Below are 27,484 nucleotides of genomic sequence, written 5' to 3' on the forward strand. Positions count from 1 at the left end.
AGTGGGAAAAGTTTCTATGAACTCTTGAAAAGCATGCTTTTACGCTATTTTCATTAGCCCTAAAATGGTTCTTGAAAATAAATTTCTACTGTCTTGTAGCCTGTGCCAAGAGTAAGCTGCATTTCTTGGAGTTTGGATAGCAGAAACAGTCCAATCACTATCATATTAAAAAAGAAAAAAATCTTTTAAGAATGAGAAACCACATACCAAACTAGCACACTGTATGCAGTGTTTGGGTTGCAAATCTTGCAGGGAAAATAACTTTCATTTAATCAGAAGAGAAAGTTAATCTCTCTAGCAGTTGCCCTTGTTCCTATAAGCAATATCTCGTTCCTTTCACATGCAACTTCTGTCACTAATTAGATACATTTCAGTGGTACTGCTTAACTAGATTTAGTTTGCCTTTGAAACAGGTCATAGAAGCTTTACAGAATTGAAAATCTTATGACTGAGATATGAAAGCAAGGAAGAAATTGCTTTCAAACATCCCACTGTGGCTTCATCAAATTGTAAATTCAGTAATAATTGCATTATGCTTTATCAGGGTTATCTCACCAATGCTTATTTTAATCCTCTAAAGTTTTGTTTTAGAGATCCAGTGTGTAATAAATGCTGCACATAAATGTAATATTTTAATTTACAACTACTGTTACAGTGGAAAAAATGAATTGGTGAACTAACATTAGTTCTTCCCCCATCAAAATCTTTTGATCAATTGCTTACTACGGTAGATTTTTGTTAATTATCTCCACTAGTGAATTTTCGGATCTCCGCTATAAGTAGACTGCTTTCGTTTTATTTCGTGGGTGTTTTTTGATCCCTACTAATCTTTGGGAATTACGTTAGAGTGATTCCATGACATGGAATTAAACAAGATGGCTAGCACAAGAAGCTCTTAATCAGTTTTAACCAAGGATAAATAGGATAAATCTAATCACTGGGGTTTCAAGTACGATACAGTCTTTTCCATCCACTTACAAGCCTCTGGTTGCTTCCAATCTGTTGTCTAGCTCTTAAATAGGTGATCTAACCCCTGCTATTTGATGAAGTAAAACAGGCTGAATTAGAGAAGTGAAATCCTGTATCTTTTACTGTAAATTTACCTGAATCTTGGTTTTACCTTTTATATTTTTCAAGTGTTTGGTTCTGTCTTGAGAGTGTGAGATAGAGGGCTGTGGCATGAGTCATTACAGTGATTCCTACTAGAGAACCTGTCTCCTTCTACTTAGCTTTCAATAAAAACTAAGCCTTTGGGCAAAACCCATGCTAATAAATTGTGTGCCACCTTCAGAAGTGTGTCTTTCATAGAATGGTTGGTTAAAGCTGGAAAAGCTTTGTACAAGTATAATGACAGTCGTTACTACAGTGAACACAGGCCTGTTGTGTGATTCTGTGCTACAGATTGGTGTCTGCTTTGGTACTGAATAGTACAGCAAGATACAGAGGACAAAGGCTGTGATACACAAAGAACACATTTTATCTACTAATAATAGGCTTGGAATTGCCATAAACACTAACATAAATCATCCAAGAATACAGATTCTCCTTTTTACTTTTTTTTCCATCCTTGTGGCTGAATACCTGACTGAATAACTTCCTATCACTTTGCAGCAATTTGTGGTAAGCATAGTCAGCAAGGGCAGTAAAACAAACAAAACAAACAAAAAAACCCCCAAAAAACCCAAAAGCAATTAAAAAAAAAAAAAAAAAAACTCAGGACTTTCTCCTTAGGCAAATTCTCCTACTGCTCAAAAGGAGAAGTAGCTTAGGAATGGAACAGTGTAGCATCACCTCCTGTTTGCCAAATTCAAAATGTTTTAGTTTCGTTTGCTGAGAGCTTGCGTTAATGTTTTCTCTTAACAATCTGACTAGCAGTGGTGGGTATGGAGGGGAGTTCAGTATGGTAATGGTATGCGATAGGCAGTGTCCTCTGGACTGTCAGCTGCTAAGACTGGACTGGTCATTTCCAAAAATGAGCAGGGCCTTTCTTAAGTAAAACTTTTCACAGAAGCTTCCGAGAGGAGTCGTTCTGGAAAACGGCTGGGTCATGAGTTAGCGCTGCTCTCAGTATTTCCTTTCTGGGCTTATGGGGTCTAACTGACAGAATTGCATGGAACAACTGAACAAATTTTGTGCGTTGTGCTTAGTCAAGCTTTTATTCTCAAGCCAAAATCAACTAGTGTTTGGATGTAACTAGGGAACAAGCTATTAAAGCTAGATTTAAAGGGCTGCTGCTACCGCTTGGTTTGAGAGGAGAACTGGGGCAGCCCATAGACGAAAGTACAACCTCTGATGTAATGCTCTAAAGCTTGATTTATTTTATATAGAGAAGAATGAAGTGAATGTACACAGGACTATGTTTCTACAATTGCTTGAGACTGAAATAACTTGATATTCTCTTCTGCAATGTGGCTGAAAATGTCTGAACTTCCCTTGCTCTGGAGTCTTTTAGATCTTGCATATCAAACTTCAAGCGTGTTGAGGAATACTATTTAAAAGCAATAGAGCTATTCATGTGCCTCAAATTAGTTACTTCTCCATTTACTAAAGTAGATATGTGGCTATGTCAAACCTTTCTTGAGTGGAGGTGGAATGTACTGAGGAAAGGTGAACCCATGAACATAGCTGAATGAGGTTTTCTGTTTTCTTGTTTCTTAGTTTAAAAACCGGAGTGTGTTGAAGAACTTGCGTTGGGCTTCACTGAAGTCAGTGGGTCAAACCAAGCTTTTTTTCCCCGCTATTTCTGTGCAACTGTAGCTGATCTTTCGAGATTACTACTCTGTCCTGGAAAAGGTTGAACAGAAATCTGACAATATCAGTCATTAGGCAAATTTATTTTGCTTGTTTATACACACAAAAGACCAAGATACTGTTTGCTGATTTTTTTTAAGTTGTATATTTGCCTTTATCTTTTGGTAAAGGTACCTGTCAGTAAATAAGTTGGTCTTGATTGGAGTAAAAATTGGAAATGGCTTTTTGAGAATGTCGCCCAACACAGTTTTGGAAGTTGTCCAGAATCTCAAGCAAGAGGTTGTATATAGTGGCAGGGAAGGTATTCTGTGGTCTGCAGTTTATGGGAGTTTTATGAAATCTTGCATAGGAAATATCGTTTAGATCTAACATATATAGGTAGCAATGAGGAGAGGGAATTGGACTGTAATAAAAAAAAAAAAAAGTGTTCCTAAATGGGTGTGGTACGTGTTCCTAAGGTTTCACAGATCTTTGCATAAGGCATCACTAATGCTTTCAGAAAAATACTTAGGGAACCTTTGTTAAAACTGTATACTTGTAAGGCTATGAATTTTAGACCTACTCTTGAAGATGGCAGAGACCGCAGTGTATTTCTTATGAAGTACAGGCTGTTCAAATCAAAAATAAGTGGATTGTTTTGCTTGTATTTTGTCAGTAAAGACCTGATAGAGGAGTATTGTAGTGCATGGAATGGAGTAAAATGCCCATGTGTTTTGCTGAATTAGAATTGGAAAGTGAAAAATTATTTTCAAAGCCAAATGTAAATTGATTTAGAAATATGGCATTATCTTTCCATGCTTACTCTTGCAGGTATTGGAATCAAACCTTTTCCTTAAAGTTAAGTTTCATTCAGATGTTTAAGTAGAAAGCAGCTAGTCTGTATTAACAGTCTGTTTAAAAAGAATGTATTTTGTAACAGCTGATACTATTTGGTTTTGCAGGTTGTCTTCTGAATTTTGGGTCTGACGGTACCCTCTTGCTTTCTCAGCAAATCATGGACATCGCTGGCTTTCTGAAGTCTCAATTCATTTTCCATCTTCTGATCTGCTACATATTTATAGTGTCAGGACTGATCATTAACTTCATTCAACTCTTTACACTTATACTTTGGCCAATCAACAAGCAACTATTCAGGAGGATCAACTGCAGGCTGGCTTACTGCATTTCAAGCCGTAAGATTGCTTTTTTCTTTTCCTTTTCTTTTTTTATTTTCTCCTTTTTATTTTTTTTAAAAAAAGCTGTTTTCCTGTTTTGTGTGGAGGGAGTTGTCAGAAAAGTTCTGAAACAGATGTGAGGTTAATTTATGTGAAGATCATTGCTACTTCCTACAACAGTCACATTTGTGCGAGGAGGTGAATGCATTGTTGAAATGTGCTGTTCTGCTGAAATTTTTTGCTCTTTCACACTCTGATACTTGCTTATGTGGGATGGTGAAAAAAGGCTGCCTCTCTTTTGGCTGTCCATCATGCTACATTAAGCCAAATGAGAAACACTGACCAGAGAATTGCTAAACTTGGAGAAGTGCAGTATCTGTAAGCTTATAATGTTAACAAGTCACTTGGAATAATTTTACAAATGTTTTTATCATGCATGATTTTGGTTTTGATCTTGGTAAGTGTTCCCATGTGAATACTGGTCAGGGCTTGGGAATAACCGTAGTAAAAACAGAAAAAGATTGATTCAATATACTACTTTCTCAAGACAGTTATAAACTATTATTTTTTTGAGTAGGCATTTCAGACCTTAAACTGCATCTTTATGAATGCAGTATAAGCACGCTGTAGACACATCTATAGTACGGAATACAGCATGTAGCCTGTAAACACTGCAAGAAGGAGCTTCAGTTATCCCAGTCTGTCCCCCAGATAATCAGAATGTTACCTGTAGAAAGTCCAGATCTTTATAACTGACGGAAGACATGACAGTCCTTTGATACTTGACTACACAGGTAATTCCAGCAGGTGGGACGTAGATTAATTCATTTCTTCTCATTTAGTAGAAGATTAGTAGCTTCGGTATCTGTCAGCAAAAGATTATAAAGCATATGTAAGTTCCTTGATAATATAGGTCTGCTTATATTTTCCAAACTACTCTGAGTGCAGTTTCATCACTGATTTATTCTAGTGCAACTTCTGACTTCCATATAATTGCTCTCAGCTAGTAGCAGAGCGGTATCCCCCAGAAGCTCTGAAAAAGTAATGTACCTGTGTTCAGCAGCTGTGTGTATGCTGTTAAATGTGTCAGTGTTCCAGATACACTTGGCCTTTCTGAAACTGAAAAGTCGTTTCTGAAAACAAATTTCTTGCAAGGTGTTTGCCTTTTGAGGCCCACAAAAGTTACTAGCTAGAGATTATTTGTGTCACAGTCAGTGCTGAGAGTTAGGAATAGTTTTATGCTGAGGAAAACAGCCCTCCAACAAAATATTTAAAGGTTGTGTGGCAGAAATGAAGCAAAATGATTTCTCTCAGGTTTTCTGTCCCCTGAAAAGGGAAAGAAAGCATTATTAACGTTGTTAATTAACTTTTGAGGAGAAAGTGAGAGAGAAATCTGCCATACTTCCTGAATTAAGGCTACTGGGGATAATTTCTCTCTCATCAATGGCTCTGGTTTGTAACTATTCAAAGACTCTTGTTAATTGTGCTTTGACTCAAAGTTCAAAGCTGTCTCAGGTTGTATGGGACCAGATAAATTGAGGGTGATGGCTTCATTATTTCTGTATTAAAGGGAAGAGGTTCATGCTCAAAACTTTGATTTGTGCTGTTTGTGTGTATGTCCTTGAAGTAATGAGTTTCCAAGTAGCATTCCTTGGTGTGCATGAACAGTGGCATAAATATGGCCAGGTCTTTACCTTTTGCCTGATTGCACAGTCTATGTATAAAGCTGCTATATGTAGGAGATGCTTAGTGCATACAAGAATTTTCTGTGAGGACAGAGGAATACCTATGTATAGGTAAAACTGTTATTTATTTTTGTTTTAATGGAGTATTTTCTGCCCCATTCTTGCTTTTGGTTATTTAATGCAGAGACATCAACCATTTTAGAGTTTCTAGCTGCCCTCAAGCTAATCTTGTCTATACCAGGGGCTGGCCAGTGCAATCCTCAGAGTAAGAGTGGGTAATAGTGCATGCTTGTGCTTGACTGGGCAGATAGCTGTTTATTCAGGGTTGTTGACCTAGTCTTTAGTGTTGACTCCACCGGAAAAGGTCAGGTGAGATTTTTTTTGCCCAATCATGCTCAAGAACAAACTAGCTCTAGGTTTTAAATATTTTTTTTTTAGATTTATGGAAAAGATCTGTAAGCTAGCATTTGATATGAGTCACCTTTATATGCTTGATATTTGAAAAAGAAAAATGGTATTTAATTACAAAAGGTATTTGGAAGTACTACAGTGGACCAATTAGTCAAAACTGATTTTTTTTTATGAAGTATATGTGTAAGATGATGCCTTTTGCCATTCTGACTAATACGTAACTTAAGCTGGATCTATATGTAGGTCTGTTGAAAGTCGCAGAAGCTCTTCCTGCAGCTTGAGGCCATGAAACTTAGCCTTAGAAAATATGAAGAGGCATGTACTTTGAAATGGTCATAAGCATCATGTTGCTTTGAGCAGCTGTCACAACATAAATCACTGGAGCAGCCGAATAGTGAAATAAGCAGGCATGGTTTAACCTAAGAGGAGAATGAAAGCAGCAGCTGCCTTTAGATCTTGCAAGTTCACGCAGTTTCATTTTGATGTCAAAGGTGGAGATAAATGATTTCAAAAAATCAGGGGAGAGCATTTAATCTCTGACACTATGCTGCTTTGGGAAAGGTTTCTGAATTTCAAATAGTAGTGGTGGTTTCTTCTCTTCCCTTTTCTTCCCATCTCCTTACTAATATAGGAATATAATATTCTCATTGTCCTTGTGCAATGTCTGCAGTCATAGTGCTTATAGGAAGCTAAGCTGCCATTGAAATTAATGACTTGTCTTCATTGCAGTAGTTTGGCTTGAGTTGGGTACGCCTGTCTGTCCACTTGATCAAGGCTAGCTTGAGTAATGGTGTTCATACCACAGATTGGCTACATGGAATAGCTATGGTTTAGTAGTTGATGACGTGTAGCTGTGCCAGCTGCTACTGCTCCACCGTGAGTGTAGTAAGAACACTAGAGCTGCGCACTGTAGGTACTGGCAACCCAGCAGGTTAGCACCACAGACTTTGAACTTCTGCTCATCGACGCATGTTAGAGAAGAAGCAAAAAACTGATTCCCAGTTTGAGTTACAGTGGAAAGGATTGACTAGAGCACCAACTTGATTGTAAGGAAAAAAAATGGGTGTATTTGCACACACCAAGTTACCTTAAACAGTTGGTTTCCAGAAGCTGTTGTCTTTTTACAAACCAGTTGTGAAGCACAGATTGGTCAGACAGAATTGAGTTTGGCTTCTGTACTGTACCACTTTGTTATGTATTAGAGTTGGGAGAACTTTCTGTTGACAGTGTTTCATGAGGAGGAAATATAAATGAGCAATTTCTTGTCCAGGCTTTTTATGAAATTTGGCTTGGAGAAATGCTCCCAAATTGCAGCTTGAACTCCTAGTTCAGCTTGAGTCTCCTGCTCCCAAGGGAGCTGTTAGCTGTTTGTCAGATTGCGGTTTGCATTATTTCATAGCTCTCAGATACTTTTCATGTTTCTCTACAAATATACTCATAGTGTTTTGATGTCATTATCCAGTTCTACGAATATCTGCAGGGTAATGATCAGTTCTAGTTATCCTTGCTCTGTATGCCTCAAGCTTTAATGCAGATGGTGAGCTGCAGAGAGTAGAGGTGCAACTTGAAAGGAACGATAGAGGGAAGCTTATTTGTTTTTTGTCTATGTTGTTCTTCAAATAAGCTAAGAGATTAGTAAGAATTACATACCCTCTGACAAGCGTAGCTTTTGTGTTTTAAGTTTTAAAAAAATATGTTTGGGATAAGCATTTTCAGCCAGTATTTTTGGTTCTAAGTGCGCATTTGCTTGTGGCTGGCTTCAACTCTCTGTTAATCCCCCTTTCTTAAAATGACGACCCTGATAAATTCTCCAAGGTACTAAACTCTACAGGGTGTAGTTCTAGTAAGGAAATTGCACTTTTCAAACCTCAATAACGTGCTAACAATAACAAGCTTTAAAAATAAACATGCTTGGAGGATGGCATTGGAACATAGGTTGGGCAAGCAAGCAATCAAATTTTTATTTTTAAATAACAGTTTAGGGGGCACCTTATATTCAGTCTCTCCGAAAAGATGGAGAAGCCAATATGTATGCCCAGGAAGGAAGCATACTCCACTTAGTGTGGAGTACCTCAAGGTTCCTGTGGATGCTCTCTGTACCAGAACTGGGAAAGGTGAAAATATGGCTTCCTTCCTGTAATCTGGCAACAGCAAAGCACCAAAAGGAACAGCTCTTCTGTGCTGGCTTGTAAAGTTGGCCAAACATGTAGCTGGAGAAGGTTATCTTCTTGGGTCTGTTGCAATTTGCATACAAAGCTTTGTAGCTTGCTGTGGTAGTGGGAAAAAGATTTGTATGTCCTGAACCAGCTTGTGCTTGAATGCTGTGTAGGCTGGTGCAGAGCTACCTTAGGGGTGAGCCAGTCATGCTGGGCACCTGCTGGTTGTGCAGGATGCAACTCTGCCGCATGCTGAGATAGGATAACAAGACATACACATAGTAGGCAAATGACTTCTTTAATGGTGCCTCTTGTTTTCATGTGGGTGGGCATTTGCGTATGAATGGTGCAGTGGTTGATAACTTGTCACCTAACACCTTAGGAAAAATTAGAGGAGAAATTAGCCTTTCCTAGGGCTGTGATCCGCTCTGGGCTCCTAAGGTGAATTAAAAACTGGTCTCCCTCTGACTGGCACCAGATGAACTCTGCGCTGCATAAGCAAAAGATCTGCCGACAGTGACATAATTGTGTGGGCAGATGCATGGGGGTTTTAAAAGCGATTGTTTTAGTTTCTAATCTGCCTTCATAAATAATTCATAGCGGTGCTAATACCTGTTCTTGTGTTACGAAAGGGGTTTTATTACACCTGTGGGTAAAGTTACACTACACAAGTTGCAGTTTGTAAATATGTCTGAGGGGAAGGCCCTTGTTTGCATGGAAAGAGATGTGTCTGATGGCTTCTCACTGAGTGCTGCAAAGTCAAGACGGAAACTGATTGTGCTTAAGACTGAGCTTTCTAGAAACAAACCAGAGGAAATTGAGAACTGTTTTAGATTTGTCATCCTAGACAGCTGTTAAAAGGCAGTAAAGGTAGTTCCTTCTACATACACTGTAGACTTTGCAGTGGGGAGAATTGCAGGACCAAATAAGGCAGTGTGATAGCATCGAGACCATGGTAACTCTCTAGATTTGTTTGGATCCCTGCATGCAGCCCACTGCCGGTCTGGAATTCAGCGGAGCCCTTGGCTTTGCTTGCTGTTTGAATCGAGGTGAAGCTGTGGCAGAGAGAAGCAAATTCCCTCTTCCAGTGCAGCTGAGTAGGCCGGCAGGGGTGGGGTGGGAAATAAGAGGGCCTTTGCCAGGCAGAGCCGCTCTCCTTTCTGTGCCGCTTCCCTCTGTCACCATTTTGCAGTGCAGAAGCAGCAGGCTCTTTGGTCTGCTCACCAGGCAGATACAAGCTCCTGCTTGTTCTAGAAGGATTTAGAAGAATTAATGAAATTAATGCAGTTTACCAAGTTGGTGAATTAAGGAATCAGTGTGTACATATAAGACAAAACTTAGCCAACTAATACTCTTAAAGTGACAGCATGCGCACCAGAATACCTTATTGTAAAGTTTACTGTTGTTCAGAGTATACCACAGTGTCTTTAATATAATCCTGTAGTGTATTGTCTATAATGCAAAGTGAGTTATGCCTGTCAACACGGATGCAATAAAGAGCTTTCATAGGGCACTTTGGATTGTGCCTTCTTAGCCTGACTGCAAGGTGGTTTTCAGTGCTGTGTATGGGATGACTTTCTCTCAAGTGCTGCTACTTGTCCGGTGAACTTCTGCCATCTTGTTGCCACACAAGACATTTATCCCTTTAAGGCTCAGGAAGAACTACGCAAAGCTTGCGACAAATATCAGGATAAATCAGAGCCTAGATTTGATAGTCATGCAAAGGGAAAGTGTTGATTTGAACCTTCCAATTGCCTTAGCCTTCCTTGGTTTCCCTCAAGCTGCTCTGTAGGGATGACTGGAGAGATGAAGTGTACTATGTACATGCCTGTGTATATGCAGATGCCCATATTAGTTTTAATCTAAATAAACTCTGCTACTGAGGGCAGCACAGTTAGAGCAGCACAGAAATCTTAGTAGGTAAGTTGCCCAAGTACCTACCAAGGCAATAAGGTGTTTTTTACAGCCTGAACTGAGCTCCACGATACTGTTGCTATTTTGTTCTCAGCTCTTGGGCTATATGAATATTTATGTATAATCTATTCTCTTATCTTCTGTTTGTGGCATAGCCTTAGGTTTCCTCTCACATTTCCTGCAAATCTAAAGTATAGCTTTATATGTCAGATTGTGTAGGAGGGATGTTTCCTGCTTGCAAGTTCGGGACATCTGTGTTGACCATTGAGCTGTGTGTAATAGTATGGATTATTAGCTTTCTCTGAAATCTATTTTTGCTAGAATAAAGAATAGAATTGATTTTTTTCCTTCTGAAAATTACATTTTCCAGGCTATATTGTATATGGTAGTGTCTTTCATATAAAAAACACTTGGAACAGAGAAGAGACGGTATATGCCATCAGATGGTGATGTCTAATTTTCTAACTGATTTTGCCTTCCCTTCCTATAAATAATCTAGTAGCATACTTAGCACTGCATCATAAAAATGATCTAGTGACAAATGAGCAAGGTGATAGGGAGTGACCATGCTTTTTATTGCTAGCAAGGACAATAGAATGTGAAAAAGTGTTATCTGATATAGTGAAATCATCAGAGTAGGGGCAGCAGGAAGTTTTCCTCTGATTAAGAATAATATACAACAAATAATGAATTCTATAGCAGTGTGTTATTAATGCCTATAATTAAATTGCCTTTTACATTTTTTAAATAATTCTACTAATGTGAGGGAAAACCAGTGTTCACTTTTAAGTGGTGTGTATATATGAATTTTATAATCTTAGGGGGATTATTTTTTGTGCATCCAAAACATGTGAGTAGTAAACAGTTTTGCAAAAGAATTCTCTGGATTGTACCTTTTCTGAAAGCATATTTATTGATAAATAAAATATCTCAGTATTTGTTTTCAACGTGATGCTGGTATCTGTTCTCTGCTTGGCCTGTGAGCTGAAAATGGCAACCATTGTGCTGCCCTTTACATATAGTAAAGGGTATACTGGGGAGATAGAGTCCTTGACAGTGTGTCCTGATTTATAGATTTGCCATGTCTTGAGAGAGGTGCATCTGGTTACTATCTAGTTAGAGTCAGACTTAACTGAGGCCAGATTAAAATGAAATGCAAGTACAGGCATTGACTCCTGACAGCCAGAATAGTCAACTCAGAGTAGACACTAATAAATCTGAGAGATAAATGGACGTGTGTAAAGGAATGAAAAAGAATACAAGGTCACGTAAGAAAGGTGTCTGTCTTGCTTAGCTGACTTGGCTGCTACCTAGTCAGGAGGAACAGCCAAGGTCTTCTGTCCTTGTGCATGCTTCACGCTTCAGGTTGCATATTTTGAAGAGAAATTTCTCAGAAACCTCTGTCCAAGAACTTTCTCCCGAGAAAGTCCCTCTGCTATGGCTTTTATGAGTGGATGCCTTTTAAGAGCACTTCTTAGCCCACCTTAAGATTCAGACCTTTGCGTCTTGGTCCTGTGTGTGCGTGAGCATGCTCACAGCACACAGTTCCGTTGTGCTAAGTCATACTTGCTGTTATGGTTGATCTCCCTTTTGAAGTCTTCCAAAGGACTCAGATCTCAGGAAGACTAGAATATTATTTTGCTTTGCTTTTATATGTAGGTGTCCTGTTTTTGGAGTAGGAATCATCTCCTGTTCTTAACTGACAAATAGATAATTCTTTGTTTCAAATAAAATCGTCCTTTGCCATGACTTGCTGGCATGCCTGTAGTGCAGGACCTTGTGTTCTCTGTCATTCTGAATGCCTCAGTTATACAGATGTAGATAACTTGTTACTGGCTTTTGATTAAAGCCAAGCACAGTGGGAATTATTAATATTTCCTCAGCACCTTCTGGCTGCTTGCTTTTGTACTCAGTTTGTACTTGTCGCAATGCTACTGGTTATCTCTACAGTTCCCCATTGAGACTAAAGCTATTGCTTCTTTACCTTCTCCAGCCTTTCAAAAATTAAGGTAATCACTGTCACAGGTTCTCCATTATTCTCGCTGGTAGACGAAGATAATGGGTTTGTTCTCTGCATCCGTTGCAATTTGAACTACTTTTTTTCCCGACTGTGTAAACTGAATTATATTCATCACCATGACAAGTGGTAAAATGCTTCCCTGTTGTTACTAACAGTAACTTACTGTATCGGATAACATTCTAGTCCCTTTCATTTTATGCTGCTTCCAGCCTTTTGCCACCCATTTATCACAGTGGTTCAGATATTGATAGCAGCTGTTAGTGGATCAACTGAGGCTGTGCACTCAAGGCAGATGCTCACTGTTAGCACAGCGCTGTTCTGCTTGTGAAGGTGTGATTTGATGACAGCTGTATGTGACCTTTATCTGGGTTCCTAGTTCAGCTTAGAAGGTGGGCTGTTATATCCTTGTTTGGGAGAAAGGAATTACTTTCTAGGAAAATTGATATAAGAAATTTTTGATTTAGATGCTCTATCCAAGACTGGTGAAGAGCCAGAGAGGCACTTAGCATGACCCTTTTTAATAGAAGAGCACCTTCACTGTCACTGATACTGCTTTGCTGCTGCTGGCGCCTACATAGAGGTTGCTTCTCTGCATTTTTTGCCTCAAATTCCTGATGTGAAGAAGGGTGATGGTGATAGCCTGTTAACTAGAGAGAGGGATGACAGGGAGCAATAGAAAGTGAACCGTGTTTTGTTTCATGTGTGGCATTCTCTAGTCACAGCCTTCTTAACAGCTCTTGTTAAGCTTTAGATCTGGCCAGCAAGTTTCCTGGATTCCTCAACTAGGGTAAGTCTGGAGCATTTGTGTGAAAAGTTCTTCCACTTGGCATGATATAATTCGGGGACATGAGATCTAATGATCCAAGTCACAGCACAGAGTATGAAATATTACTGTTTGAACAAATTTGATGCTTTTGTTGTTCTCCAGCTGTTTACTCATTAAGGGCTGATGTCACGATCAGAGGTCCAAATCCTTCTCTTAGTGACTCAGCGTTTCTAAGTTTCTGGAGTCTGTCCACCATTTTGCAGGAGTTCCTCCAAACCGGTAGGAAGCAGTGTTTCCTTTCAGCTGTTATTTAAAGTCTTAAAGTGTGACCTTTTAAGATGGAAAAACTTCAGAGTGCACATGTGTTGGACTCCTCTGTGGCTAGGTGGTTGTTTCTTGTGGCTTGTTAGCAACCTTCAAGTTAAGGCCTTATCCCTGAGGATCGTACTGTTCTCCTGCTTTGGAGACTGTTGGAAGGTAGCAAGGTCTTGCAAATGTACGATGCTGAATTTCCTCTGCATCCATGTTGGAAGAGTCAATGCTTAAGCAGTGTGTAGAATTAGGAATCCCTTAAGTGTGGATAAGAAACCAAATTGAAATGAGTGACAAACAGTTCTTTAGGCTACTTGTTTTTTGGGAAGTGGTTACTCTTTTTGCCCTTCTGTTAGCCCACTTTAATTGGTATTTTAAATTTAGATGCTTTTATTATATGCAAGCAAATTGCATAATATTAGTCAATAACTAACATTTCTTTTATGTTATGATGTTAAAGAAGGAAGAGATGCACCTCAGCTTGATTAGTCTTCATTTTACTTAACTATATCTCTAAATTGACTCTCTCGTGTATTTCATCGATGAGTGTGGATTCTTTTTTTTTTCTTTTTGAAGACTAAAACATGAGTAAGTTTCCTAATACCTCAGAGTGTTTTCATTGCACATAAATTTTTCCTCACTGTTCATTAGTACTTAGGTGGCACTATAGTTAAAACCAATAATCTAGAAATCAGTATGTTCTACTAATGAACGATTTTGATGAATGAAAATATCTTACTACATTAGGCAAAGAAATTATAGACTTAATTTCTGGCACTCTCTCCTAAAGAAATTTACCCTTGAATTTTGGGAAGGCAGGGGAAATCTGCAGCTTTGAAGCTTTTGACATGACTCATATTAAAATAATTTTGCTGCTGTGGACAGCAAACTGATAACATTCTCTGTCATTTTTTTAGGCCTTTCTCTTTGCAGCTTTAAGGTCTTATCCAAGCACTTGCAGTATGCTCATACTCTGTAGCTTGCTGAAGACTTTATACTGGAAAGCTATCTGTAGAGAGAAATTAAATGATTTGAATTTAAAGGGAATAACAGATCCTTATCTGTAGGGTCTTTTTGACCTTCCATTTTGTAATACTATTCTTTGTACAAAGGCAAAAGACAGAAAAGGAAATTTTAACTTTCTTTATTCAAAAAAGTGCTCTCAGTGTCTGGATTAGTTATATTTTCATTGAATTGATTTTCCTAGTTTAATTTTTATCAATGAGATGTTCTACCCACCAAAATAAACCAGTTATAATTTTATTATTATTTGAATATTTATTGCTTTTTATATTCATACAGAAGAGAGGTACTGATGATACGATAAAATAGTTGACATCCCTTTTTAGTTACTTATTTTCAAGATGCTCTTAGTTTTTCTACAGTTTAAACCTGAGATCACATTGCACTTTTATTTTTTTTTTTTGGTGTGATGCTACATTTCCAGTATTTTTTCCGAACACTAAGAATTCAGAAAATCTCTGGTTTGAATCAAGTTTACTCTGAAATTTCTTCTTTGTGTCTTCATAAGTAATTAATTCATTAATTCCTGCCTAAAACTCAATATTTCCTGAATGACGATTTAAATTTCCAAAAATACAGTCCTTAATTGTACGGCAAGAGCTAGTGGCTTCATGTAGCTGCATGAAGTTCTCAGAGAACTTGAAATATTGGAATGGCAAATCCATGAGTCCTTGAGAGCTGGACTTTATTCTGAAAAGAAGTCCTAGATTTCTGGCATGTGGAGAGAAGATGACTGCTGATAAATGGCCCATTTGTTTATACAAGTGTAGGTGAGCAGAAAACCAACTGGGGGCATCCCAAGTTGTGTGGGTTACACTGCCAGACTTAGTGACTTAGAGTTGATGGGAAAACAGGAGCTGATGTTTGCTACTACTTGTTGCATGCCAGATGAGTAAGCCCTTGAAAAGTTTTTTGTAGTTGTTGGAAAGGTAGAAATTGGGCCTCCATTAAGAGTGGTGGGTTGCTAGGTTCTGCCTGCATTAGGTAGGCTATCACAGTCCTTAAGATTACTGTTGTTACCTCATTTCAAAATTTGCTCCTTTGAGCAGTGTGAGAAGGTTGAAAATACTACTGAGCATTTTGGCCTGGGCTGGGTGGAATGATGATGCTGTCTCTGGCTTTCATGTGACAAGTAAGAGTGAGGAATGTGAGATAAGAGGGAGGATGTGGGAATCTGTCCTTTATTTCCAGCTTATGTCAGTGGCTTGTATTGCTGTAGGAAAATCCTATAATCTTATAATCATGGTTAAATAGAAGAGACCAGAAAAGGGATGAGAAAGTTCTCTGCTCTCGTATATGGGCAGTACCTATTACAGATGGGTACTTTTGTAGTATGACTTTCTTGAGACATGAAAAGTAAGTAAAAAATATCTAAGGGATGAACTTTTTCATCTGAAAGGCACTTTCACTGGACTCTGGAGTTACAATTGGAAGGTTGTTCCTGCTCTCCCTTTGATGCCTTTTTAGGCCTTCAACAAAGAATTGCTTGCTGGGTTTGGGGGACACTTCTGGAGGAAAAAGGGCAGGAGGAGATGCGTACTTCATTGTTACCTGTACTGACTGGTCTTGCTGCCACGTGGAACTATTACATAGAAGTATTACTAAACTCCTTGGGGAAAAAGAGAAAGAGGAGCCTTCAAATGTGAGACAAATATATCCTATGCATGGCTGTTAAATAATTAATTTCCCCAAGGGATTTGAAGAGAGCATTTCAAAACAGTGACTACTGCAGATCTATATATGTGTTAAACCTGGTGTACTTCTGAGGCTGGCTTTGTTCCATGTACAGTGTAAGCTGGAGTAGAGAAGCTGCTGTGCAGGCAGGTTGTGTAGGGATGAAAGGCGGAAGAAAGCTGTGAAATGAAATTCTTAAGGAGTGAGCAACTGAGGTATTTTTGTTTTTAGTTTTTGTTTTTTTTTTTCTTAAGGGAGGATTGCTTTTAATTTGCAACACGGAAATAGTTTAAAGGGAACAGTGGTTAAACACATAAACAGAACTTGGTTCCACGCTTCTCCACCTCTGTATCTGATGGTTGTAGTTGAGAAGGCAGCACTAGACTAACTGAAGCATCAAGTTTCAAGAATGCGTATGCAGACCGAGATTTTTTTTTTTTTGCTTAAGAGAAATGGGCACGTTTACATATGGTAAGCCTTTACACTACAAAGAGAGAGAATCAATTTGGTCAAACTTGAATGATCAGTGTGCATTTTGAAAGAAAGGACAGCATGGGAAGGAGAACTGGGGGAAACTGGGAAATGAGGTTGTAACTCAGTGCGTACTTGGTGACTGCAGGGATGCTTTGCGAGGCCTGGCTTGTGGCTAAGTTAGATCTACTAGTTCAAGTTCTAGAGGCATGCTTGGATGTCCAAAAGTTTGATCCTATTCTTTACCACTGGTTGTGGTCTCAATTCCTGTGATAACCCCTATGAGGATCTGAAATACTCTATAACCTTCCAGATATTTAGAAAGCTCAAATATTTAAGACCTTGTATTAAACCTGTTCTGATTTTGGTTTCCAAAGAGTTGTAGCTTGACTGTGTTACAGAAACACAGGCTTGGTCAAGTAAAACTGGTCTTGGTTTATCCAGCTTAATGGGTTCCCTCTGAGAAAACACTTAATGACACTATCAAAAGGTGCAAAACACTTTTCTATTACTAAAAGAAATAAAGCATTTTTCTTCATTCTGTGAGAAAAAGAAATGGATCATGTTCAGCGACCTTAGGCACAGCTAGTACCAGAACCATAGCTGCATGATGTCTGGCTTCAAGACTTCTGCCATGATTTTTCGATAAACTAGCGTATTTTTTTACTTAGTATACTATTCATCCTCATAGGTAAGCTCAGGAAGTGTGGGCTAGATGAGTGGACAGTGAGGTGGATTGAGAACTGGCTGAAAGGCAGAGCTCAGAGGGTTGTCATCAGTGGCGTGGAGTCTAGTTGGAGGCCTGTGGCTAGTGGTGTCCCCCAGGGCTCAGTACTGGGTCCCATCCTGTTCAACTTTTTCATCAGTGACCTGGATGAAGGGACAGAGTGCCTCCTCAGCAAGTTTGCTGATGATACCAAGCTGGGAGGAGTGGCTGACACACCCGAGGGCTGTGCTACTGTTCAGAGAGATACAGATAGGCTGGAGAGTTGACCATAGAGGGACCTCATGAGGTTCAACAAGGGCAAGTGCAGTGTCCTGCACCTAAGGAGGAAAAACCCTATGCACCAGTACAGCTTGGAGGCTGATCTGCTGGAAAGGAACTCTGCAGAGAAGGACCTGGGAGTGCTGGTGGATGACAGGTTGACCATGAGCCAGTAATGTGCCCTTGTGGCCAGGAAAGCCAATGGTATCCTGGGGTGCATTGGGAAGAGTGTTGCCAGCAGGTGGAGGAAGGTGATCCTGCCCCTCTACCCAGCCCTCTGGGGTCTCTGGGGAGGCCTCATCTCGAGTCCTGTGTCCAGTCCTGGACTCCCCAGGACAAGAGAGACATGGAGCTACTGGAGAGAGTCCAGCGTAGGGCTACAAAGATGATCAGAGGGCTGGAGCACCTGCCCTCTGAGGAAAGGCTGCAAGAGCTGGGCCTCTTCAGCCTGGGGAAGAGAAGACTGAGGGGGGGATCTTATCAATGTCTACAAATCCTTAAGGGAGGATGTAAAGAGGATGGGGCCAAACTCTTTTCAGTTGTCCCATGTGACAGGACAAGAGGCAACAGGCACAAACTGAACCACAGGAAGTTCTGACTGAATATGAGGAGCAATTTCTTTGCTGTGAGAGTGACAGAGCCCTGGACCAGGTTGTCCAGAGAGGTTGTGGAGTCTCCTCTGGAGATCTTCAAGGCCCACCTGGATGCAACCCTGTCTAAGCTGCTCTAGGTGACCGTGCTGAGCAGGGAGGTTGGGCTAGATGATCTACAGAGGTCCCTTGCAACCTCAACCATTCTGTGATACTAGCCAGTTCATGATTGATTTTACCAAGAGAGGGAAATTAGATAGTAACCATTCATGGTATCAAAGCTGTTAACAGAGATGTTTGCTAATGCCTTTCTATACCTATACCTTCTTGCCGCTTCTAATGATAGTATGTCGTAAAGCATTCAACTTAGTGCCTAACCTAGCATCCTGTAGTGCAGCTTCATGCAAAATTCGTATCACTGCTGTACTAAAATTGTGGATTCTGAGGCTAGGGTATTTTATGGGCTTGTTATGCACTTGGGTCAAAATGTGTGTGTAAAAGTACGGTAGATTGACTTCCTTCGTGAAAAAGGATTATTCTCCAGGCCATAGCTTTTCTTAATAATAGAGCAAAGGTCTGATCTTGTGCATGTGTACATGCAGGTTTTAATTCTGTGACTAAGCAAGTATTAAGGTTAAATTGCCACAAAGATTAAACCACAGATTAGACTTTAGCTTTGGAATGGTCTTGAACAGTCTGACCCTTACTTTATGTAAATCAGTGTGGTGTAACAGGGACTACACTGGAGCTGAAGATAATTTTTGTACCAGCTGAGGATCTGGCTGACTTAAGTACTTAAGTAAATGTCAGTATATATAAAAAAAAAAAAAAAGAGAGAGAAAAACAATTTGTGTACCATTAGTCTTCAAGGACTAGTGTTTAATTATAACTAGTGCACAGATCACACTTCAGCTTAAAGTTACATTCAGTTCTTACAGTTTATAGAACCAGCTGTGAGGGACAACGTTGGATTTTTTTTTTTTTTATTGTTTTGTTAGCTACTTGATACGTCATCCTCTTTCCTACCCTGTGATGAATTTATCTTGCAGTTAGATTGATGTGTTTTGAGGGGAGGGGGTTTGTTCTCTCTCATTTTAAAGTGGTAGATTTGGTTTGTGCTTTAATATTTCAGGCTACTGGTTCAGGAATTAATTAGGAAGAAGTATCCCCTTTAGCATGTTATTCTTTGCAAGTCACATGCTATGTCTGTGTACAGTTTGCCTTTGAGCAGTTTTCTGTGAGCTCCGTTTTCAGCAGTATGTGCATACTCTGCGCTCCTCAAAAGATCACCATCTTGCATGCTTCCCTGGGGACTCTCTCTGTACCCTGCATGCCCTGCGTTTGCTCTTTGGGTTTATAAGGAGAGCAATGTTATTAAGGGCATGTTGGCTCTGGGGCCTGCACACACTGCCCCACCTGGGGATGTTAGATGAAACCTTGCTTTCTGTCCATGTTCCGTGTTGTGTGGGCAGTTTTTATAAATAGCCAGCTCTGGTTTGAAATTTCAATTGGGCTTTAAAACAGAGGGTGTTTAATCTTCTTTTAGATTTCTTTTTTCATTGCTATTTGACTGTTTTTGTCTTAGATAAGTGCAGAGAAAGACTTGCTTTTCAGGTTTGTGACTGGCCCCTTGATATGGACCCCTCTGTAGGAGAAGCTCTACTCCCTCCTCTCTGTTTTCTTCTGCAAGACACTCTACCCCTTGCGCGGAATTCATAAGAGTAGAGTTTATTCCTTACTGAACTTAAAGATCTGTTTGTTTGGCCCAGCACTAGCATGGACCTGCTTCTGGAGTGCTCTGATCTTCTGAAATAGCTGGACTTGGAGAACTCTGGGGTGAGATTTTTCTTGTGGAAACCTTCTTACAACCTTCATCCCACAGAACCAGACTGTTGGAAGTCCTTTTCATGCTGTCTGTCTGGCATGTTGTCCTCTGCTCCTGTGCTGTTTTTTCACAAGTGCTTCTCAATCACACCCTCGCAATCATAAAGAAGAAACCGAAAGGAGTGATGCTCCTGGCGTCCCAAGTCATGAGTGATTTCTGTCCTTCAGATGAAGTTACTGACATTGCTTCTTCCACTGATATTGGCCTACTTGGCAACTCCAATCAGTGAGGGATCTGAACTGATAGAAGATACGTGCTTGTTAAATAACAGACCCGTAGTGATAGAGGGCTGAAGTACTTTTAGGTGCCTGTTGTTCCCTTTTCATTGGTTCTGTTGTGGTCCAAGCTGTTGCAGAGATTTTAAAGCAGCAGTGTCAATAACTCAGATAGCTGTTCTTATCTAAGCCTCCAAGTAAGATTAGTAAATTCAGATGCTAAATATGGCTTATTTGTGTTGGCTTTTGGCTTTCTGGCTTTGTAGACAAGACCACTAGAGAAGATCTAAATGGCTTACATGGAAGACCTTGAAGACCTCAGGCCGAGCACTATTTGGCAACCAAATAATTGTGCAATCTACTCTTGATATATCTGATACATTAACCAGAACTGGGGCTATTACTGTGCTGCTTCTAGTTTCAAGTGGCTGAAGTCGATGAGAAGTCCGGATGACTGTTAAGAGGGGTTTCTCTTAAAGCTATAACTTTTCCAAATAGACAAATGGCAGCCTGCATGAGATAAATCAAGATATTTTGATCAGTTAACTCATTAGTGTGTGTGGCTTAGAGCCTGGGAGGAGAGGGACTTTATATCACTTTGTGGGTTGTACAGCACTGCCATTAAATGACTAAGTCACAGTGAGATCTTGGGCCATATGTGTCTTGTATTTTGAAGAGACTGGAGCAACATAAGTGGTAATTGCTCAGAAAAGGTTTTTCTGGCTATTTCAAGGGAATTATTGACTCTTGCCATAGGAATCCCAGAATGAAGGCTGTCTGTGGTTTTGATCAGTTTGTCATGGGAGAAAAAGCAGCAAATTCATATGCATCTTTATGCATATAGGGAGAAAAGGCAGCAAATTCATATGCATCTATATGTGTATATATGTGTGTGTATCTACATGTGCATGCATGTGTGCATATATATATTTTTAATTCTGGTATCTGATATACTTTGTGTAATATTATGTTCCTTATGTAAATCTTGAGGATTTTTTTCTTGTTTTTGTGATTCTGTTGTACTTGACCTCCTATTCCAGAAACACTTGTGATGAAGCTGAGGAGAGAAATATTGAAAGGGTGTGTGTATCTCATATTGTGACACCCACCTCCCCACAAAACACACATGCGTTCCCCCACCCCACCCCATGTTTGCGTCAGGAGTCTGAAGTGAATTTGCTACCTCTGTGACAAGTTGAATCATGTGCTTTAAAAGAAACAATAGCTCTTCCTCCTCTGTCTTCTTGAAATGATGTGTCTGACTGCTACCCTTCATAATGTTCGCAAAACATTGAGTGGAAAAATGTCTTGGTTACCAGAGAAGACAGTATGCCTTTTGGTGCTGGCAAAGCCTGCTTTTTGGAAACTGAGTAGAAAAAGTGTAAACTCGGAGCTTAATGATTGTGTCAGATTGCTATGTATTATGTCAGCTGACTTTGCGTTTACTCAGATAGCTGCTCAGTGCAAAAGGTTCAAAGAATACAGCGGTGTTGCAGCAGTCATGCAAAAGCAGGAGGCTGGTTGCCTCTGTACACGCTATTTCTGGAACTGTTACATTGAGCCACTGGGACTGCGGAGTGGGAAGCTGGTAATGGGGTTTTGCAGGCACCCTTTTAGTTTGAGCACTAAAAGGTTTGACAGGCTAGTGGAATCCTCCCCTCCGCGTCGCTGGGAACAAACCTGACCTGCTTCTGGATGTCGAGCAGCTCGGCCTGTGTTGGGTGTGGATTCTTTCTCTACATTTCCTACTGCACTTACGTTACGAGAGAGTATTAATGTAAGCACAATGAAATAAAAAATAAAATGGGATTTGAGAGGTTCAGCTGCCCTTAACTGTAGTGCAAGATTATTATATGCTTGGTTGGATGAATGTCCTCTTAATAGACTGTAATATTTTTGATGTTTATTGCATTCTGTGTTAAGGAGAGAGTATGGTTTTTGTATATTTAAATATTTAGATAACTTCAATTTGAGTGCTTACATACTGTATGCAGTACGGATATCGCAGCTGTGAATACTTGTTGGGTATATTTCTTTATTTTAATCCATGGAAGCCAAGTGTTTGACCTTACTGTCCCTTTAAAGAGCACTTGATGAAAGTCACCGTTAGGGATGAAGAAACTAAAATAAGCATCAGGACATAGTTCTTGTCTCTCAAGACCTCACGTGGTGGGATGATGTAAGATTATAGGCAAAGAGTCAGGGAATCCAGGGAATACAAGTGAAAAGTGAGTAATGGTTTTGTTCTGAAGTCAGTGTTCTCAAAGTTGTAGAGGTTCAGTGGCTATTCACCATTTACTGAATGCTAAATTAACTGTGGTGGTATAATAATGGTAGTAAGTCAACCTTTTTTTGTTACAAGTCCTAATATTCAGATAGAATATGCTATGCATAAGAAGACTAAGTAGAAGTTGCATCTGCCTTGATTTAACTCCTAAAGATAAATTAAAACATCTTATTTCTGGTAATAGATGGATATTTCTTATGAGTGTGCTAGTTATTTCAAATAGTACAAACAAATAGTATTGGAAGAGTACAAAAACCTTAGCAGCCACTACAGCTGGCTGCAGTTCTAAGGAATTTTTAATTTCTTCTTTTATATGTGTTTACACCTCAATGAAATGCAAATCTTAGTAAGATTTATTTAAGAGCACTGCTGACTTTCTTAGGAAATCCTTTACCTTTTGCTCAGTTTCCTGATCAAATTGACTTTTGTCATTGTTTGTACTAGAGATTGCTTTCTATGGCAACTGGTAGTCTTTTTTTATCATCAGTCTTTTTTTCTCTGAGATCAATTTACATCCTTTCTCATCAGTAACTGACAGTGCAGGTTAAATGTGGAAGAGAAAGATCATCAAGAGCAATGAGGTTTTCTCTCTTGATGTGCTGTTCTCTTCTGAACTGCATTCTTTCCAAAGTTTTGTTTTGTTTGAAACTAAAAGGATAACTTGCTGTATATAGAAATTAAGATTTTGTAAGAATAAATACTAGAAGGAGAGAAATCAATGTGAAATTAAGTTTTCCCTCTAAATGTGCGCATTAAGCATGAAGGATTCACTTAAAATATTCAAATACATTGTCTAATCTTTGGACTACCTATACTGTATGTTTCAGCGTAGCGGTCACATGAATGCGTGCTGTTCTGAGTGAAACAATGGGCAGTGTGGAAAATACTGAGAGCTCAAAAAGTGCTAATGGTCCTTTATGCCAAAGAAGTCAACTGCACTTGAATAAATGCTACAAGTTAAGACCAAGATATTTATGAATTTGGCTCGAGTTTGCTTTTGTGCAGGCTTGATTTTTAAGATTGTGGCCCCCTGGATGGCAGGTTCTCTGCTCCAGACTCCTTTGGGCTGGGTTGCTGGCTGGTGCTCGCCTGCTGTAAGACAAGGCTTTGCATGTTGCTTCCACTTCATCCTGTGGACGCTTGTTGCAGTGATGGAAAAGAGGAGACGCTGGTCTGTAAGACCAATTGGAAACTCTTGCTTTTTTTCTGAAGACAGAAAATAAGATTAGAAGGAGGTTCCTACGTCTTTGAGGCAAATTCAGATAATTTCTAACAACTGTGTAGCTTATTCTCTTTTTAAGAGGAAAGTTAGTTCAATTTATAAAGGTATCTTTTGCCTGCTAAAGCTACTAGAAGATGTTTCTGAATATCAGACACCTGTATTTTTTGTCACTTTACGCACAATTTTTTTTGTGCCAGTGGTACTTAACATAAATAGTTCTCCTGGAACTAGCTCACTGGAAACCTCCCCTAGTCTTAAGCTGTATTTGTGGGGCACAGTCAGATCCGCTTTCAGGGTTTGTTTTAGTAGGCTGTGCGAGCCAGGCTTTGCTAGTCACTCTGGTCTGCACCTGCCTCTTTCCAGCTCTTCTTTGCTGAGCAGGGGTGTCTGGTACTGATGTGCTGGCCCAGAGACAGTCTCATTAGTGCAATGTGCAGCCAAACTGATGTCATTCCCTTTCTCTCCAGGCAAAAACAAACAAACAATCAAAAAAACCTTAATGCCATCTTTTGCCTTCTTAGAGCTGCATAGCGTGAGCAGATCAGAAATTTTCAGTGGCTAGTTAATATTCCTGCATATCTCGCTGCTCTGTCATTTCCAGATTTCAAGACTCTATTTTTATTAGTTCTATAAGTCATCATCCAATAGTTTGTCCTATAAAAATTAATCCTATTTTTGTTACCTTGCCTCTCAAGATCATCTGATTCTTAAAGTGCATTCTGACTTTGTCATCTACAGAATTTTTTAACTTGCGTTGAATGCTTTGGTCCTGAGGAAGCTTTTCAAGGAAATATTCCTTTATTCAGATTGACCAAAAGAGATCAACAGATACACACTTCTCAGTGCAGTTTACCTTCTTCACAGCTGTGTACGAATCTTCAGTTCTCTGTACTTTAATATCAATTTCTGTTATTACCCCATGTGAATGACTTATTACAGCTTATATACATTAGATTTGAGGTATTTCATTTGTTTGTAAAATCAGAAATTTATCAGAAAATGACATAAAGAAGTTTGATAAATGTATAGGTTTTAATTCCATTTTTTGCAGACATCTCTTCGGAATAACCCCTTTTCTTTTAAGCCCCAGTTAGTACTGAGTCCTGACTAGCACCTCTGTAGTTACCCTGATCATTCATCTACTCACTAGTCCTTTATTATTAATGGTGTGCCTCAACTCTCTGCTCCTTATTTTTAAGAAGGTGGTGCCATGCTCAGACTGAAGCCATTCCTGTTACGAGGCTTCATCTCCCTTCTGATCCAGTATTCTGGGAGACGGACCGCCTGGCGCTTTGCCAGCTTGAACTCATCAGATTTTGAATAATACAATAGTAATATTCAATAATAAATAATTTTATACTTCTTCCTTGTCAACTATTTTTTGGCATTGCTTTTTGCTGATGACAGCGAGGCAAAAGGGTTTGCTTTGCTGACAGGACACTGTTGGTTATCTAAAGATATTTCTGTCATACAGGCTAGGAATGACTGAATGACTTAGTCATTAGCTGTGTCTGTTCACCATTCAGTGTCCGAAAACTTGATCATAAAGAGAGAATTCTTTGGAGGATATTCCTCTCAAACAATATGAAACTAATTCCTTCCATAACCAAATCTAATATGGAGTTCATCAACAGACTTTCCTAGTAGAGTTGATTATCTGTCCATTCTTCCTCCCCTCCCATTCATTTAAATCCAAACCAGCCTGATTTAGCCATACTGTCTGTCCTCATATGAAGAATATTATGACTTCCATTATTGAGAAAAAAGAAAATGTTTTGTTTAAAACTTAAGTTGCAGTCTTGATTGCTCTTCTACTGTCTTTCTCCTAATTTTTTTCTAAACTAGCAGGTAAGTTCTCTTTTGAGAACAAACTGATGTACAAATACATCAGTTGCTTCTTTCAAACCTCTCTCTAAAATCCTGGTAAAAAATGGTGAAATTCTGTAGCCACCTGTGTTAATCTATTGGTTTCTGTTTCTAACAATACTTGTATTTGGTTCCTCATTGGTAACTATTTTTTTTTTTAAGTGTATCTCCTTTTATTTGCTTTCCTTTCCCCTGTTTGTATATGCCATAAGCCCTGTGATCTCTGTCTTTTTTGAAAGTTTGTCAGGTTATGCCAAATTCTCAATTTTTATTCAGAGCAAGTGTGTTTCTAACCCTTCTGGCACCAGGAAAAGCTTGGAAACAAACTGCAAATACCAAGTGGCAAGTACTTGTTCACACATCTGGTGTTTTAGAAAATTCTGGGAGCAGGTTTGTGACCATTATATACTTCTTGACTTTAACTTTTTAAGTATATCAGTTTAAGATGGCCTTTCCTTATTCTTAGTAAAGTTAATCCCAGTCTCATTTAAGAGCTTGTCTTCTGGGGCTTAGATGTTAATATGCTACCCTAACCAGCAAAGTTAAGAACTGGAACAGTCTTGTAGCTACTGTGCGGCCAAGTCATGACTGCTGCAACAACGTTGTCAATGAGGTGGAGAAGTTAGTCCTTGCACACTCCCCTGGACTGGATGTAGGGTAGGTTGAGGCATGCCAGGGCAAGGATGTCACTGGCCAGGTGGTACTTTCCTTAGCTCCAGGCTGTGTCCGTGTGCCAAGGTAGGAATGTGGGGAGTGTGGTTTGCTGTTTAGAAAGTGGATACTATGTATGCCCTGGCTAAAGTTTCTTATAAGAACTACCAAATGCTGTATTACTGATCGCTGCAGAGCATTTAACACCTTCTTTTGGGTTGTTTCTCATCCACTCACTATCATGTTTCTTCTCCCAGCACTACTATCTTATGCCTGCCAGTGCTCATACAGATGAACCTATCAGGCTTCTCTGGTCTGTGTTCATCAAATACTGATAATAATAATAATAATAAAAAACCTAAAATTCAGTGCAACCTTGCCCACCTCACAGCGCTGCACAAGAGCCCCTTGCCTTGCACTGATAGGATGCTTCATTCCGGTGGAGGACAGAGGAAAATTATTTCTGATGCACCTTAGGCACCCTCCTTTTTCAGGAAAGCTGTTTCTCTATGCAAATCTTACATAGCAGCCAAGGCAGAGCTGTCCTCCTGAGCATGCTTCTACAGTATCCCTTCTCCATGGGACCTGCCACCTTTGCAGCACGTGTTACTGGTGTGCACTCCAGAAAGCTGTGGTAAACATCAGGAAAGTAATGTGTAGAGTATCAGTCCTTCATTTTGAAATTCAAGTTTACTTTAGAAAGAGTTGCATGCGTGTAGCAGTGTAAAGAGAGAGGATGACACTGATCGCTTAAGATAGCCAGAGTTTGTGCCAGCCAGGAAAGTTAATTAGTGCTGTTAAGTTGTTACTGATGTCCTGGAACCCAGCCTGCTTTTCTTAGGTGTGTGTAAACCTGTGTGAAGTGCTTTTTTTAGACATTATCATAGAAATGCTGTGACAGGCAATGCCTTGAAAAGGATCGTTTATACCACTTTGCCACAGAACTGAGGGCAGCTGTCTCTGAGCTAGAGTAGAAATGAAGTGGGACAGACCTTGCAGCTTGACACTACTTACAAAGTATCAGTCCTTTTGATAGCACTGTACAATGATAAGTTGTTTCTTTGAGGAGCATATTAATGTAAACCTTGCAAGACATATCTGGGTTTAGGGCAGCCACAGATAAGAGTTATGCTAAAGAGAATATTTAGCTGTTAGCAAATGGAACATGTTAGCAAAGAACTTGGTGGTCAAAGCTGGTCCTTAGGGGATTTAGCACAACTGAATTGTGATACCCCATTTCCTTGTTGGCGGTTGGCTTTTGTTGCAGAGGTGCTAAAGGAGAGACTGGGGATGATTGAACATCCTACCTTTGCACAGATAACAACTGGCTGTAGAATATTTGGCTTTTAACGTTTGGGACGGTGATGTCTGTGAGACAGCAGCTGATTGTTTGAAGACAGGTGGGATAAAGTTAAGAAAAATTTATAATACAAATGTTATGAGATT

At 39.5% G+C, this 27,484-nt stretch overlaps 1 protein-coding gene across 1 annotated transcript in view; it reads left to right on the plus strand.

The window, feature by feature from the left end:
* The window catches only part of AGPAT4 (1-acylglycerol-3-phosphate O-acyltransferase 4), an 82,009-nt gene that overhangs the window by 10,624 nt on the left and 43,901 nt on the right, over window positions 1–27,484 (plus strand). Inside the window, exon 2 of the mRNA XM_062573704.1 lies at window positions 3,693–3,923. Within this exon, the coding sequence (XP_062429688.1) occupies window positions 3,746–3,923 (178 nt within the window). The 5' untranslated portion in view covers window positions 3,693–3,745. The remainder of the gene's footprint in view (window positions 1–3,692; window positions 3,924–27,484) is intronic.

Source organism: Rhea pennata, chromosome 3, assembly GCF_028389875.1.
Source record: "Rhea pennata isolate bPtePen1 chromosome 3, bPtePen1.pri, whole genome shotgun sequence".
Lineage (NCBI taxonomy): Eukaryota > Metazoa > Chordata > Aves > Rheiformes > Rheidae > Rhea > Rhea pennata.